General features: G+C 36.9%; 2 protein-coding genes across 3 annotated transcripts in view; both read left to right on the top strand.

The window, feature by feature from the left end:
* LOC109094512 (adhesion G protein-coupled receptor A2) overlaps positions 1-16,918 on the top strand; it is an 85,707-nt gene extending 68,789 nt beyond the window's left edge. The window contains exons 10-19 of the mRNA XM_042730123.1: positions 2,560-2,709; positions 2,791-2,952; positions 3,233-3,433; positions 5,006-5,195; positions 5,437-5,645; positions 7,375-7,502; positions 7,731-7,854; positions 8,581-8,729; positions 10,717-10,806; positions 12,533-16,918. Of these exons, the coding sequence (XP_042586057.1) occupies positions 2,560-2,709; positions 2,791-2,952; positions 3,233-3,433; positions 5,006-5,195; positions 5,437-5,645; positions 7,375-7,502; positions 7,731-7,854; positions 8,581-8,729; positions 10,717-10,806; positions 12,533-13,973 (2,844 nt within the window). The 3' untranslated portion in view covers positions 13,974-16,918. The remainder of the gene's footprint in view (positions 1-2,559; positions 2,710-2,790; positions 2,953-3,232; positions 3,434-5,005; positions 5,196-5,436; positions 5,646-7,374; positions 7,503-7,730; positions 7,855-8,580; positions 8,730-10,716; positions 10,807-12,532) is intronic.
* LOC109053914 (disintegrin and metalloproteinase domain-containing protein 9) overlaps positions 1-17,169 on the top strand; it is a 1,168,157-nt gene that overhangs the window by 397,988 nt on the left and 753,000 nt on the right. The gene's annotated exons all lie outside the window — the stretch shown is intronic.

The raw sequence follows: 17,169 nt of genomic DNA, 5'->3' as shown, positions 1-17,169 counted from the left end.
ATAATATACTTTGCAAGAATGCACTTAAGTGTAATGTTAAAGAGTTCACCCAAAAATGAAAATTAGCCCATGAATTACTCACCCTCAAGGCATCCTAGGTGAATATGACTTTCTTCTTTCACGAATCCAATCAGAGTTATATTAAAATTTGTCTTTGAACTTCCAAGCTGTTTAATGTCAGTCAGCGGGTGTTGCAGTGCATCAATCCAAAAGAAGTGAAATAAAGCGCATCCATTCAAAATAAAAAGTGCCTCACATGGCTCCGGGGGGTGAACAAAGACCTCCTGTAGCGAATCGATGTGTTTTTGTAAGAAAAATATCTATATTCAAAACGTAATAATCACTTTAATGTAGCTTGCGCCAGTTGTACACGGAACCAGCTCTGGGCTGTTGACATGTGAGATCAGCGTTGCGCATGTGCTGGTGCATCTTGTGAAAACCAACATTTGTTAACAGGAGCAAAGGAAGCAAAGTTTCCTTTCTTTAGCAAAGGAAAACCAGTCTCCACTTAGCTTATATCGAAATCCTCTGACATTCTTCTTTACAAATCCTCGATTTGTATTTCTAATTCGTGGCTGTTTTTTTGTTTTGATCTCTCCGCTGTGTTTCCATGTTCGTCACTTCGTCACTTCTAAACTGTTGGTGAAAGCTACATTAAAGTGGTTATTACGTTTTGAATATGGATATTTTTCTTACAAAAACATACAATTCGCTACAGGAGTCCTTTGTTCACCCCCCCGGAGCCGTGTGAGACACTTTTTATTATGGGTGGATGCACTTTATTTCACTTCTTTTGGACAGACCCATTGACTGCCATTAAACAGCTTGGAAGATCAAAGACAATATTTAATATAACTCCGACTAGATTCGTCTGAAAGAAGAAAGTCATATACACTTAGGATCCCTTTAGGGTGAGTAATTCATGTGCTAATTTTCATTTTTAGGTGAACTAACCTTTTAATGCTGACTGTATGTGCATTGCAATTAAATAAAAAATCTTTATAGTTTAATTTTTTATTGAATGCAATTGGGCTTAAAAGTGTTTACTAACCCATGTAAGTAGAACTTAAAGATTTAAGTTATATGTAATACATTATTATTACTTATATTGTTTTTGAAATATGATTAAAGTGTACTGCCGAATGTACTGACAAGCATTTATGTAAAACAAAATGCTTAAAAAATATTTTTGTGTCATTTTTATTGAAACTTGTATATTATGTATTTAAATGTATTTGTAATTACACATTTAAAAAATGAAATTGCACTTTAGCACATTCATAATATATTCGTTTTAAATCAAATCACACACTACACTTAAAATATTAATAAAGTACTTTACCTTCCTTTAGTAACAAACAATTATTAAAAATGATTTAAAATGCACATACTTTTTAAATGTGATATTATTACAAAATACACTTTTTAAAAGTGTGTTAGGAAACATGGCATTATTATGGTATCAACAAATGCAGTTTTTTAAAGTACTTATAAGATTTGAAGTACACTACGAGCAGGGACGTCATGCACTTATTATTTGTGAGGGGGAACGAGTGAAGGGGGGCGGGGATGGGGGGTATCTCGAGACATATCGATTCTCAAATAGCCTATGTGTAGTAAATGCATTTTGCACCTTTATAACTCATGTTAGTTGATCTATACCGGGCGATGGGCAAAGCAGACTAATGTTAGTGTAATCTATTAACTACACATAAAATCTGGCTTTTTACTTAAGAAGGCCTACCAGATATGGGTGTCATGCCATAAAATATTATTTTTAATATGACTGACTTTTTATTTAACGTGAATTTAATAAAGAAACACTCAAAAACACCCATTATAATGCTTTCATGGTACAGAAAGAGAGGAAAGAACATTTACATTATCAAAGAACATTATCATTGACTTCAGTCTAGCCAGAGTTCAAACACTCTCAGAAAATCCCATTATAATCACTGAAGCCGTTAACACTGTAAAATGCATATCTAACTTACATCGAGGCTACGCACATCTGCACTTCGTTGTTTCTGATGAGAGAATTAATTCGCAAGAGATCTGAATTTAGTCAGCGATGCGCCTACTGAACAACACAAAAAATTGATGACTCATCTGGTAGCCTCTGATTGGTCACTGAATTCATAAGCTCAACAGAATAATGTGTAATTGGATATAATGTGCAGTGCTGTAAAAACACATCTGTCTCTGGCTCAGCACCAGCCAGTGAATGCAGATTTGAATTTAACAGCTAGTGATGTGCCGCACATCACACCTGTGAAATATAAAATATATATCTGAGGGGGCCCGTACCCCTTCGGTTTGAATGGGCATTACACCTCTGACTTCAAGTGCACATTTAATACTATTAAGAACACTTTTTTTTACAATTTAAAATAACTGTTCTCTATTTGAATATATTTTCACATGTCATTTATTCCTGTGATGCAAAGCAAAATTTTCAGCTTCATTACTCCTGTCTTATGTGTCACATGATCCTGCAGAAATCATTCTGATGTTTTTGTTGAATTTTATATCATTGTTAATTCTGTCTTTCTCACTCAGATGCCCATCAACGCCTCCAACGCAGTAACTCTGGCACACCAGGTGCGATCATACACTCTGGAGGCCGCCGGTTTCACAGACACGGTGGATGTTCTTTATGTGGCTCAGATGATGCACAAATTCATGGACTATGTGACAGAACTGCGTGAGGTCTGTAGAACATTTTATTAAGCAGTGTATATATTGCAGTGCATTTGTGTCCTTACATAAATGTGCACTCCTTCATCCCAGCTGTCCGAGTTGCTGGTGGAAATGGGCAGTAACCTGATGCAAGTAGATGATCAGATTCTGGCTCGAGCACAGAGAGAGGAAAGAGCCTGCAGTTCAGTCGTCTACACACTGGAGACTCTCGCCTGGCCTCAGCTGCACTCTCACGCACAGGACTTCTCCAAAGTATGCTTTTAATCACATTATTGCACATATATTATACTTTTATTCAGCTAGGGTGCATTAAGTTGATCAAAAGTGTCAGTAATGGCATTTACATTTGAATAAGATTGCTATTTTAAATAAATGTTGTTCTTCTGAACACTCTATTCATGAAAGAATCCTGATAAAATATTTATCATGCTTTTCATAACAAACAAATATGAAGCAGCACAACTATCTTCAACATTAATAATAATGAGAAATGATATGAGCACCAAATCAGCATATTTCCTCTCTTTCTTAGAGTTCTCGTAACATTGTGATGGAGGCTCACCTGATTCGTCCTGCTCATTTTACTGGCATGAGCTGCACGGTCTATCAGAGACGAGACGGGGCAGGAGGGAGCCAGGGGCATGATGGGATTGAATCGTCCCCTGAGCAGCAACTGCGATTTCGCTGCACCACAGGAACACACAACACCTCACTGAACGCTTTTCATCTCAAGGTTTGTCATGTTTTGTGTGCAAGTGTACATTTATATATATATATATATATTTATATATTATATATAAGTTCATATAAATTTAAATTAAGAATAATTTTTATCCAAATGCAATTAGCATGCAAGCTGCAGTTTGTGGCATTTAGTGAAAAGTAAATATATTAAAATGTATTTGAAATATATTTATTTTGTGCTTAGTATACTACAGATACATTTACATATTTATGTGCTTAATCAAAATACCTTGCAATTGTACTGTTAGTATACTAAACTGATATACTATAAGTCTGCTAAACTGGAACAACTAATTTTGTACTGACGTCCAACTAAAGATATACTGAAGTACATTTACATGTGCCAAAGTGGAATTATTGCAAGTATACTTCAGGTACACTTTAAATATCTCACATTTAAAGACCGATATTATCTAAAGATCATATAATTCTAATCAATAGTGACATTAAAACACATTTTAGGCTTAAAGGATTACTCTGTTCCAAAATTAAAATTTTGTCATTAATCACTTACCCCCATGTTGTTCCAAACCCATAAAAGCTTCACTCGTCTTCGGAACACAATTTAAGATATTTTGGATGAAAACAGGGAGGCTTGAGACTGTCCCATACACTGCCAAATAAATAACAGTGTCAAGGGCCAGGAGAGTATTAAAAGCATCGTCAGAATAGTCCATCGGTCATCAGGGATTCAACCGTAACGTTATGAAGCGACGACAATACTTTTTGTACACGTAGAAAACAAAAATAACAACTTTATTCAACAATTCGCCGCATGCGTACTGCTCAGAATTGCCAAAATGGCGCTACGCTGATTTGGAGAGACAAAGAGAAGAGGAATTGTTGAATAAAGTCGTTATTTTTGTTTTCTTCATGTACAAAAAGTATTCTCGTCGCTTCATAACGTTACGGTTGAATCACTGATGGCAGATGAACTATTCTAAAGATGCTTTTTATACTTTCCTGGACCTTGACACTGTTATTTATTTGGCAGTCTATGGGACAGTCTCAAACCTCCCTATTTTCATCCAAAATATCTTAAATTGTGTTCCAAAGACGAACAAAGCTTTTACGGGTTTGGAACGACATGGGGGTAAGTGAATAATGACTACATTTTCATTTTGGGATAGAGTATCCCTTTAATATTAAGAAATGTGCATTGTGCACAAGTGGTACTCCAAATAAAGTTTAATTATATATATATTTTTTTATATCAGTCCCAATCATTTATTTTAGGAAATAAATGTATTTTAATAAATATATATTATAAATATATATTACTTTTTTTACTAGTGCAGTTTATGGCCTGAAATCATTACGTTCATTTCGCACTCAAGTGTAATTATATTGTATCTGCAATAAGTACTCCTTTTAAAAATATGCTAAAGTGTGCTGCTTTTTCACAAAGGGAAGCTTTTCTGTGTTACGGGGGAAGAATGTGTTTTTTTTTTTTTTGCCTAAAAATTGTTTATTGTCATAATCACTGGTATCATATTGCTAAAATCACTGAAATGTACCACTTTTGGTTGGCCCTTATTTTATCTTGTGTTTCTCTCTCTAGAATCAATTTCCCCTCTCCTCATCTTCTCTCCCTGCGTCTCTTTTTCCACTGAACGCTCCTCCTGACTGTAAGCTGCAGTTTGTGGCATTCCGCAATGGAAGATTCTTCCCATTTACCAGCAATTTCACAGGACATTCGGACCTTGCCCGCAGACGTGGCGTCAACACTCCAGTTATCTACGTTGGCCTTGGTGGGTTGCCTTCGGCTTCAACAATCAAGGGATTGAAAACATTCATCAAATTTTTACAATGCTCTGAGTAGCTGGTTGTATACTGATGTAGTACAGGCATTTTGGGAGAAGACCAACAGGATACATCCTTGGACTCATAAAATATTCAGATCAGTACAGTAAATCCATTGATTTTTAGAAAGAACTTTTACCAGAGCACAGATGTAACCTTTCCTGCTTTCTCGCTCTCCTTCTTTTTCAGATGGTTGTAGCATGTGGAATCAGTCCGATCCCATTATTGTGTCACTACGACACACATCACCTGGAAATGACCCTGTTGCTGCCCACTGGAGCTTGCAGGCGCTGGAGCATCATGGGAGTTGGAGTCTGGATGGCTGTCAGCTGGCCCATAGTGATGCATCCACCTCTACACTGCACTGCTCTGTGCTGAGCAATTACGCTGTACTTCAGGTAACACCTTTATAAAATACTGATATGACCTGCTTTGGGTATTGTAATTTTGATGTCTCCTAAGAGATATTTTTTCAAGGCCAATATCTCACATATCCTTCATGGAGGATCCCAAAATGCATTTCATGCAATGCAAAAACTATATCTAAGATGTCCAACAATGCAAGAGAAATGTCAATTGTATATTTCACATTTTAATATGATATTTCAGTCAGACCTCAAAAATGTTAAATCAATCAAGAAATGGATGCTAACACCACACACCATTGGATTCAATCATGAGTCCAGTCTTCGGTACAAATCACTAAATGAGTGATATGTTGGGTTGCTTGTTATGTCGTCAAGTATTAGGTTTTATGACCGTTATGATGTTGACCTTGAAATTTAGGAAGTAAACATCAAGGCAGCTCAATAGGTTTTGGAACAGAGCCATACAATGAAATGGAATGTCTAATATATCAGTGTTATTTGTTATTATTTATCCATTCAGTTGCATAGTTGCTAACCAAGTGCAAAGTAGTCAGGTTGATTAATAGCCCGGTTGTGGTTGGTTTTATCTAGTTAATAAGATAAACTTCCCTGCCTACACTTATCGAGAATACTGTATAATCAGTCCTTTACTTGAGGAGGATAGGTCTCCTATTACAAACTGATATTTTATGCAACATTTTTTCATGATGACATGCGTCAAAGGATTGTAATGTTCAGCTAGGTCCAACGCTGTTTTTGTTATTTGGTAATAGATGGGCTATCTTGGCCATTGGTTGAAACTTCTTGGCACTGAAGAACCCATAATTCACAGTGCTGGCATCAGAGCAATTTCTCTGACCACCCCCCCCCCTTTTTTTTTGGCTATACTTAAATAGATTTTTATCCATTTCCTCACAAACTGTTCCGTTTGGTTAAATGTTTCATTCCATTTGTTGTTATCGATATAAGCAGTATTAGAGGAAGCTAGTGTTAGAAGCCTTTTTATCTTTTGTTAATTGTATAATAAATAAAAAGAAAACAAATAGATAGAATACACAAAGATTAGGAAAGCTAGTGTTCTTTTTTTTAAGAATAGAATTAGAATAGAGAGTGCTAGAGGTTGAGGGTCAAATAAAGATGGAAGAGATGTGTTTTTAGCTGATTCTTGAAGATGGCTAAGGACTCAGCTGCTCGGATTGAGTTGGGCAGGTCATTCCACCAGGAGGGAACATGTAATGTAGAAGTCAGTGAAAGTGATTTTGTGCCTCTGTGGGATGCACAGTAAAGCGACGTTCATTTGCGGAACGCAAGCTTCTAGAGGGGACATAAGTCTGAAGTAATGAATTTAGGTAAAGGGGTGCAGAGCCAGTAATGGTTTTGTAGGCAAACATTAATGCCTTGAATTTTATGCGAGCAGCTTTTGGTAGCCAGTGCAAACTGATAAACAGAGGTGTGACCTGCATTTTTTCAGCTCATTAAAATTAATCTTGCTGCCGCGTTCTGGATTAATGGTAAAGGTTTGATAGAACTGGCAGGAAGACCTACCAAGAGAGCATTGCAATAGTCCAGCCTGGACAGAACAAGAGCTTGAACAAGGAGTATGTAGAAGAAGCATGTAGAAGATGGCATCTAAACCAAAAAAAAAGTGGCATTTCTTACACCTATTCTTTTGTTAGGTGTCCTAGAGTTATAGCTTGGCTATGAAGTCATATGTATGAATTTTAAAAGATTCTCTCCATTTTCCCTGTCAATGTTTCAGGAGATGCCAGATTTCCCGGGTTCACCTTTGATTCCAGTGGAAGTGCTCCATCCAGTGATCTACACCTGTACTGCAGTGCTGCTCCTCTGTCTCTTCACCATCATCATCACCTATATATTGCATCACAGGTATTTGTCTCACTTTGTTAAAATGTGACAATTCTGAGACTGAATACATACAATACATTGCCAAATGTATGTCAACACACTCAAAAACTAAAAGAAAACAGTTCTGCAAACTGTTGCTACAAGGTAACACAATTCTGTCATTGCATGATTTATTACTTTGAATAGCCAAACATATTAAATTAGAAGTGGACATCCATATGAAATTAGCTTTTCTTTTTCTGCCATCAGCTCTATCAGAATCACAAGGAAGAGTTGGCACACTCTCCTGAACACTAGTTTCCACATCGCAATGACATCTGCAGTATTTGCTGGAGGCATCACTCTGACAGCCTACCCAGTTGTATGCCAGGCAGTAAGTCCCCATTTCTCTTACATAATAATAATAATAATGTTTAATTTTATTAAAATGAAAATGAAAAATAATAATAATTATATATATATATTTTTTATTTACTCTAAATGGTTTCAAACCTGTATGACTTGCTTTCTTCTGTTAAACACACACCAATATATATATATATATATATATATATATATATATATATATATATATATATATATATATATATATATATATATATATATATATATATATTATATATATATATATATATATATATTTTGAAGAATGTTCACAAACAAACAGTTGCTGGTAGCCATTGACTTGCATAGAAAGGAAAAATGGAAGTCAAAGGCTACCATCAACTGTTTAGTTACCCACATTCTTTTTTTGTTTTATAGAAGAAAGCAAGTCATAAAGGTTTAGAACAACTTGAGGGTGAATAAATGAATTCATTTTAATCAATTTTCTATCCCTTTAAGTGCCTTTCCAAGCTTTTCAAGGTCATTTTTAACAAGCAAACAATGCATTCATGTACAAAATATAAATGCAAAACAATAAAGAAAAATAATAATAAAGACAAAATCCATAAACTAACTTTTATTTATCATTGTACTAAAAACAAATACATTAGCTACAGATTAAAATATTATCTGATATTTTCTTTTCTATGCACTAATGTATTGTTACTCTACTTGTGTTACTTGTTTTATTCATGCATTTATATGTTTGTGTCAGGTGGGGATTGTTCTTCACTACTCTTCTCTGTCCACTTTGTTATGGATCGGAGTTAGTGCCAGAGTCATCTATAAAGAAGCCTTATTAAGGACTCCACAGCAACTAGAAGGAGAGTCTGCTGTACAACCAACCCAGCGGCCCATGCTCAGGTCAGTTAAGTCATAATGGATGGCTGGAAGCATTAGATGATTAAAAACAGGTTGTTTTTTAAATGTATCTTTCGCAACCACACTTAAACTCTTAGATACCTGATTTTTTTTTCTATAATATAGATCCAGTGCCCATAAAACTCTCACAGAGCAAAAATTATTTGTAATCCAATCAATAGGCCTATTTGGACTGTATTTGTTTTACATAGAGACATGAGGTAAAACATGTTTAGGGTGACCAAACGTGCCATTTTCAGAGGACACGTCCTCTCCAGGATTTTTATATTGCCTTAAATATCCACTTTTTGGCTTTGTTTGTGCTGCGCAGACCAATTGTTGTATGACAAAGTACCGTGAGAGCTCTAGAGAGCAGACGGCTTCTTGTGCTTTTGAATCGCTCTCACGGTACTTTGATGTCATACACCGATCGGTATGCTCAGTGCTGCTTCAAGTCAAACACTAATATGTACACGTATTTGTATCGCTTTGACCGTTCTCTGTAGATCCCACCTTCTCACGCACCACGATTGGTCGATTACGTACAATGTCTGCATGTTATTGGTCAAACGAACATTACCTTCATTAAGTATGAAAACAAGAAACCAAAGTCAAAACCTGGATATTTTAGGCAATATAGAAATCCTGGCCAGGACGTTTCCTGGGAAAATGGCATGTTTGGTCACCCTAAACATGTTGGCCTTTTATTGCCGTCCAAATGAGAAATCAGTGTTTTTGTCCAAGCACCTAAGAAATAATTCTAGGCAGGATTAGCTACATTTAATAAACACCACTGCAGTCAGAAGTTTCACTTATCCTTCAATTAGCAAGGTAACAGTTTAGCATACTAGCTTAGCATAATGCTAATTGGTAAAAAAAGCTCTTTCAGTTAGCTAGATTTCACTGTAACACACTATATTTTGATCAGGTTTGGAGGAAGCTGGATATGATTCAGTGGGGGATTGGATCTTGAAACTGGTTTCGTCACACAACAGAATACCTTGTCCTTGCATCTGAATATGTGCGCAGACAGTTCATGCAAATACCCCTTTTACATTCAGAGTTTATTCTTATGAAAGTCTATAAGTTGTAACGGTGTGAGCTTCACATTTGATGACGACATTAAAAGTTTCTTGTCATCATCTTAAAAGGAAGCGTTTGGGTTCCATCAAAACATTTGCAGTATTCAGAGCAGCTGTCACATTTCTCAGATCGGTCTGAAACATTGACAGTTTTATGGGCAGACGTCATACTGAATTAGCACTTCCTGAGTAGAAACTATTGATAGGCATGTACAGGAGCAAAATGGGCTTTTGAGAGAAACTGAATGGACCACCATGATATAAAAACTAATCAAAGACCTCCATTGTCTGGATAAAAGCTGATTCCCATCTGCTGTTATGGAGAGTCAGACAGAGGAAAAAGAGAGCAAATGGGGGCAATGGAAAAAGATAGTGGACAGAGTAGTTGTAAATCAAACGAGGGATAGGACTAGTTAACGCTAACTTTCACATGTCCTTAGAGACATGCATGCAAATATATTCATTCCCTCTAGTCTGTGTTCTCTGTTTTTACTCTAGACCTCCGTGCTCTCCACATCCCCTGGGGAGGTCTGGCCAGATCCCACGCCTGCCTCTTGGGATAAATCCTGTTATGTTTCCCCTCTCTCCTACACTGTCTGGAGCCCAGACATAGCTCTTCATTGACAGACAGTGACACAGAACTGCCTAATGTATAGACCACACAAATTTCTTTACGCCAAGCAAAAGGCAAAGGCCAAAGAGAACATCTGTAGCAAATATAACAGACAGTAGCATTACGCACATTAATTTTTTTTAATGTATATTTTGTATCCACCTTGACAACACAACAGTAAAATGATAGGCTATCCATTATTTCTATCTTTGCAGTACTTTTTAATATGATTAAAATGTTAACATGCTTAGCACTTGACCACTAACGGTTTTATTTTCTCTGTTTCCCTCAATAGATTTTATTTGATAGCTGGCGGGGTCCCACTCATCATATGTGGTATCACTGCAGCTGTAAACATCAATAACTATGGAGACAACATTCCTTAGTGAGTACTGAGTTTTAAAACATTAAGAAAACTTGTATGCTCTTGTTTAGCTTTAAATGTTCATATTATCAACAACCTACATAATGCTAACATTAAATCACTGATTCTTGATATATAGGTCAAAGAACATTCCACAGGTTTACCTGTCATTACTTTAGCAACAATAGCAATATTTCAAACTATTTATATTTACAGTATATATCATTATACAGTTTCATTTATATATATATATATATAATATATATATATATATATATATATATATATATATATATATATATATATTGGGATCATTATGATTTTTAATGTTTTTAATGGAGTCTCTCATCAAGGCTGTATTTATTTGATCAAAAATACAGAAAAAACCAGTAATATTGTGAAATATAATTTCAATTTCTAAAATTGGTTTGCTGTTTTAACATACCTCAAAATATTATTTATTTTAATATCATTCTAATATGCTGATTTATAATCAATGTTGAAAACAGTTGTGCTGCCTAATATTTTTTTTGGAAACTGTGATACTTTTTGAGGATTCTTTGATGAATAAAAAAGTTAAAAAGAACAGCATATATTTGAAATACAAATAAAAACAAAAATGACTGACTGACCCCAAACTTTTGAACAGTAGTGTATATTGTAACACAAGATGTTTTATTTATAAAATAATCCTGAAAAAGTATCACAGGTTCCCAAAAATATGAAGCAGTACAACTGTTTCCAACACAAATTTATTACAAATGATTTCTGAAGTATCATATGACACTGAAGACTGGAGTAATGATGCTGAAAATTCAGCTTTGCTTCACAGGAATAAATTATATTTGGAAGTACATTAAAATTGAAACTGTTATTTTAAATTGCAATAATATTTAACAAAATTACAGTTTTTTTTTTCAGTATTTTTAATCAAATAATACAGCCTTGATGAGCATAAGAAACTTCATTAAAAACATAAAAAATCTTACTGATCCTAAACTTTTAAAAGGTAGTGTGTGTATATATATATATAAGCCAGAATGCATGTCAACATATGTACTAACATATGCAATAGAAAATATTTGGAAGTACATTAAAAGTATCTATCATATGGTTGTAACAGAAAATAAGTGTGTGTGTGTATATATATATATATATATATATATATATATTTTAATATATAACAAATAACACACACACACACTTATTTTCTGTTACAACCATATGATAGATACTTTTAATATATAACAAATATTTTCTATTGCATATGTTAGTACATATGTTGACATGCATTCTGGCTTGTTGAAACATAATGAGTGATAAGCAAAACATGCATTACATGAGAAACATGTTAAAAAAATGAAACCAAAACCCCCAAAAAGATTTAATTTCAGTGTTTGTCATTTATGAGACAGTACTGCAAATCATACAGTAATTAGGCCTTTCACAATGATATTGTTGTTAGAAATTTTACGGTGTTTTTGTCACATTACAGTCTTACAGATAGACTGGCGACACTTAATATAAAATAAAATTGTCTGAGCTCATACTTTGAGATTTTATTAGCTTCTGTTCTTTCAATAACTGCCTGATACTTGTTGCAGATTTATTACACATGCTGGGCCACTCCCTTACAGGCTCTTTAAAAAGTGTCCGTTTTGTACAGAGCTTGCTTTGTTTCTGTTGTTTGTCTAATTGCCGCCTTTGCCCTCTGTGACCTTTTTCACTGCTCTTGACCTTTCGACAGCTGCTGGTTGGTATGGCAACCCAGTTTCGGTGCTTTCTACATTCCAGCTGGACTGATCATTCTTGTGACCTGGATCTACTTCCTGTGCACTGCTTTCTGCCTGAGGTGGCGAAACTTCCATGAGTCCAAAGATCCTCCTTGTTCCACCTCCGACCCCTCAACCTTGCCTGAGAGCCAACCGGCAATCAGCGGCAGCACCAGCCTGCTCTCGACGGACTCTGCGGTGGGCCCGGTGCATGCTGGGACGACGGTGGAGGACCAGTATTCATTGAAAGTCCAGTGTTTGGCGCTGGTGGTGACACAGTTTGTGTTTGTGGGGCTGTGGTGCTGTGGCGCTATGGCCGTTTGGCACGTGGATAGAGAGCAGAAACTCTTCAGCTGCCTGTATGGAGGAACGGCTACCGGATTAGGAATCTTCTTGGTGCTCCATCACTGTTTCAAGCGTTTGGATGTCCAGGCAGCATGGCTAAGTTGTTGCCCTGGGTACCGTCGCTCCCAACCCATGCCAGCTTATTCCCATCCTTGCACTTCCACCGTAGGCATCCAGAGTGCCTCGGAAAGGGGCTCCCAACTTTTTGTAGGATGCCATCCGCCAACGGACACCAACAATTTCTCTTCTTCTGCCAGGTCGTCTTCTACTCAAAGTGGGACGACAAGCATCACTGCCGGGCCTTGCAAACTCACCAACCTCCTTCAAGTGACACAGGACAACGTGAATAATGCTGCCCGAGTGCCAACGGGAACTAATACCAACACAAGCACGAGCACAGAGAACAACAAGCCGGCCAACAATCTGCTACCCAGTCTACTGCCCATCCAGCAGCCTCAAAGAAGGAAGGTTTGCAGTAGAACAAGGGGTGGGAATGCCCAATACCATCACAGAGGGGACGGTAGAGGGCACTACCGCCTCAAAGCTCTCAGAGCGGGTGGAGGAGGTAGCATGGGCGCTTTGGGACCTTCTGGGACAGAGCAATCAAATATCCACCATCTACACAAACACGCTTCCAGTGAGAATGGAAGTCTACGGAATAGCCATTCAGAGGGTCAGAACGGCCTTCTGACCAATGGGCGGCACAAAGGGGAGGGACTAGCGACGAGCCCTTCGGAAGGTAGCGATGGAGGTAGCAGTGGAAGTAGAAAACCTTTTCCCCTGTTGCCTTCAGTAGCAAGCAGGTCCGCCACACAGCAGAACGCTCAACGGCGCAGCGCGAGCAAAGACAATCTAAAACTGGCCGTCGCTGCTGAGAGAGAGTCCAAGCGGAGCTCGTTCCCTCTTAACGTGGCATCAAACGTCACTACGATGGCCTCGTTGACGACAGTTTCAGCACCAAATGGAACACTAAAGGGATCTGTGGTGGAATTGGACACTAGTGGAACTGACCAATCACAGGGTTCGGTTGGTATGAAGAGCAGGGTATGGAAGAGCGAGACCACTGTATAATAGTTGAAAGACTTTGAAGGTTTCTTGAAGGTGTGACCTGTACGCCAGGAGCCAAAGCATGGATTTCTTTCTCCACAACCCTGACGAAAAACTAGTTTAAACCAGTCTACGATGGTTTGAGGGCTTAGTTGGTTCTGTGGGCTGGTTTTGGACACTTTTCAGCCAAGCTAAACATCAGCTTGGCTTGGCTGGGAGAACGGCTATACCAGCTAAGGACCAGGAAACCAGTCTAGCAGTGTTGTAGAACTTAAGACTGGCCGACTGCCTTCATATTTTTTATGGTCTTTCTTTGGATTCCGGTCGCAAGTACTACATGAATTGCTAATACTGCGAATATATTTTGTAGTCTGTGCATACTCGCGCGTATCTGCTCTGCCTCTGGAAACCTTGCTTCGTTCAAGATCCACTTCAGGTCACTGTCTTATCTCGGATTAAGACACGAGACAGATTTCAGAGTCCTGTTTCTTCCAGTTTCAAGTATTACAACACTGGAGCTTAGGCTGGTTCAATCAGGGTTTTTCTCAGCAGGGAAGAGAAACAGATGGCTTCTTTTATGATGAACCACCTATACTTGTAAGTTTTGAAGGTGTTTAAACCATCCAACATGCAAAGAGCTAATGCTAAGCATGCTAATAAGGAAAGGCTGTGTGAGGCTGTTTTATATGGAGAATAAAGGGCTGTGTATGCAAAACCTGACTCCTTTAAAGACAATGGTGGAGGAGTTGGTTTGACAAAATATGCAAAATCAGTTTGATTGCTTTTGTTTTCCTGTAATACCACTTAACCTAACAAACTGTTTGAACATAATGAATTTTTAAATTTTGAATATGCCAAGGGATCTGAACCTAAAGTTTAGCCATTTAGCCGTGTTGATCTTTGTTTCTGACTATGCATATTGATCAGGATGGAGGACCGTCTGCTTGTTACCTAAGTTTTCTTGTTCAGTCCCTTTGTGTCTTTGTCTCTTGTGTGTTCATATGTTTTTATTTACACTATTTCATTTGCATGTCTGTAAGAATGTACATTGTGTTATGTATGTATTGTTTGACCATTACAGTGTTAATTCAAATCTCTGGCACTAATAAGCAGCTTTTGACATAAGTCCCACACAAATATAGAAAACAAAGACTTGCCAATGATCCATCCATCCCCAACATTTCCATCCAATGTTAATTGCTGCTGGGAATGTCGTCCTTATTCTTCTGATGTCGTTCAGCAGAAAGTGAACTATTGCCTGCAGTTTTTAGTTAATAGAAACCATTTGGAAAATGTTGCTTAACAGTGCCCTCTATTGGGCCATTCCTGCCTTTGTTTAAATGCACTGATAATGAATGCTGTCGATGGACAAACGATATCAACAAAGTGACAGCTGCTTCGGATGTCACTCCAGATTTACTAAGGGATTGATAATGAAGGGCAAGTGTTTGTCCATACATGTTCTGTTGTAGCACCATGTGTAACATGGGCTTTTTTAGCACTTGGTTCAGGTTATGAAGAGAGCATTTGGCATATTCTTATAAATAATAATAATGTATTTATATTATACATATCAGTATTAATATTGATGTAATTGTAATTATGAAATTTTATGATATCAGTATTTTACAGAGGATTGGCCTACGCAATCAGTTTTATAAACTCTGTTTTAGTCTAAAAGCAGACTAGCTAGATCTCCCATGCTTTTTTCCTTCAGATTATTACCATACATAGAGCAAGTTTTGTTTATTACAAAGCACTGTTCTTCCCACAAATGATTAGAAAGAAGAACTACTAATCAACCTGGAATTCTTTGTACTCCTTAAGCTTATGCTTAGTTCTGAGGAACAAGCAATTTGTGATAACAAATAACTATTTTCAACAGGTCTTTTGTTTTTCAAGAGCATCAAAATGTCTTTTTCTCACGAAAGCAAAGAATGGACAATCCAAACCAAAAGCAAAAGGGGAATTCAGATCTTTGCACTGACTGTTTTTTTCCAAGGCCACAGATACTGACTGTAGTGCCATTATTTTTAGATCACATCATGATGAAGTCACAAGCGTTGCCGTCTTTAGCTTTAGCTATACTCTGATTAAAATAAAATTATTTTAAAGTGTGTTCAGGGATATTTCTATGCCAAAGAAGCTCGAGCTTATTTGATGTTGTGTAGCGTCCCATTTGTTTTTAACCCCTTCAAGCCAGATATCTCCCTTAAAATTGTTAAACATTCAAAGACCACATATTGCTAAAGAACCAGTCCTCCCTTTTCCCAAATCAAAAACCATTTAACGTCACGATGACCAGTCTGATAATTTTGTGATTAATGTTAAACTCTTGTTAAATGTTAATGTTAAACTAATGTTAAAATCATGTCAATACAGATTACATATTCTATATAATTTTGGTTGTATACGATTTCAGTAGTTTTTTGTGCAAAGTGTCATTTGAAACTACAACAACAACGAATGTAGTCCAATAATACATGGAATTTGTTGCCTGCTCATAGTTTGCCATGTGTATGTATTACTTTTTTTTCCTTTAAAAAATGTTCATAATGGTTCCACGTGACACTGTGATATTTGCATGAACAATTTCTTTGCCTCTGGGTAGGCCTAGATCTTCTGAGGGTCAGTATAAATTCAGTGTTATCCTAAATAATGTTTTGATTGTCATCTCGAAATTTAAAAGGGAGATTTCAGTAATAACATGAATATTTATATTTTTTGTCACTCACTTCAATATGAAAATGATAGCAACATTTTTGTATCGATTCCAGTAATATATTTCCAATAGATGTTAAGATTGTGCCTTATCAATGACCTGATGCAAAAAATAAACGTTTGGAAAAATGCCATAAAATCAAAGTTAATTAACTCGTATTTTGTGTGTCCTAGATGGGATGTAATGAGAAAAACCCAAGCCCACGTTTTGCATTAGGCAACTTCTGTTCCTATGTAATATGTAAATCTACAGCAGGGATCCTCAAATCTGGCCCATGAGATCCACTTTCCTGCAGAGTTTAGCTGTAACCCTAATCAAACACACCTGAGCATGCTAATCAGTGTCTTCAGGATCATTAGAAAATCACAGGTAGGTGAGTTTGATCAGGGTTGGAGCTAAACACTGCAGTGCATTGGCCCTCCAGGGTAAGATTTGAGGAACCCTGATCTACAGCCTCCACAAGAAATAAAGCCAATCAAAAGTGAGCATTGGATTATT

Source organism: Cyprinus carpio, chromosome B8, assembly GCF_018340385.1.
Source record: "Cyprinus carpio isolate SPL01 chromosome B8, ASM1834038v1, whole genome shotgun sequence".
NCBI classification, from domain to species: Eukaryota; Metazoa; Chordata; class Actinopteri; order Cypriniformes; family Cyprinidae; genus Cyprinus; species Cyprinus carpio.
The sequence above is the reverse complement of the archived record's forward strand: the minus strand, read 5'-3'. Positions and strand labels throughout refer to the sequence as shown.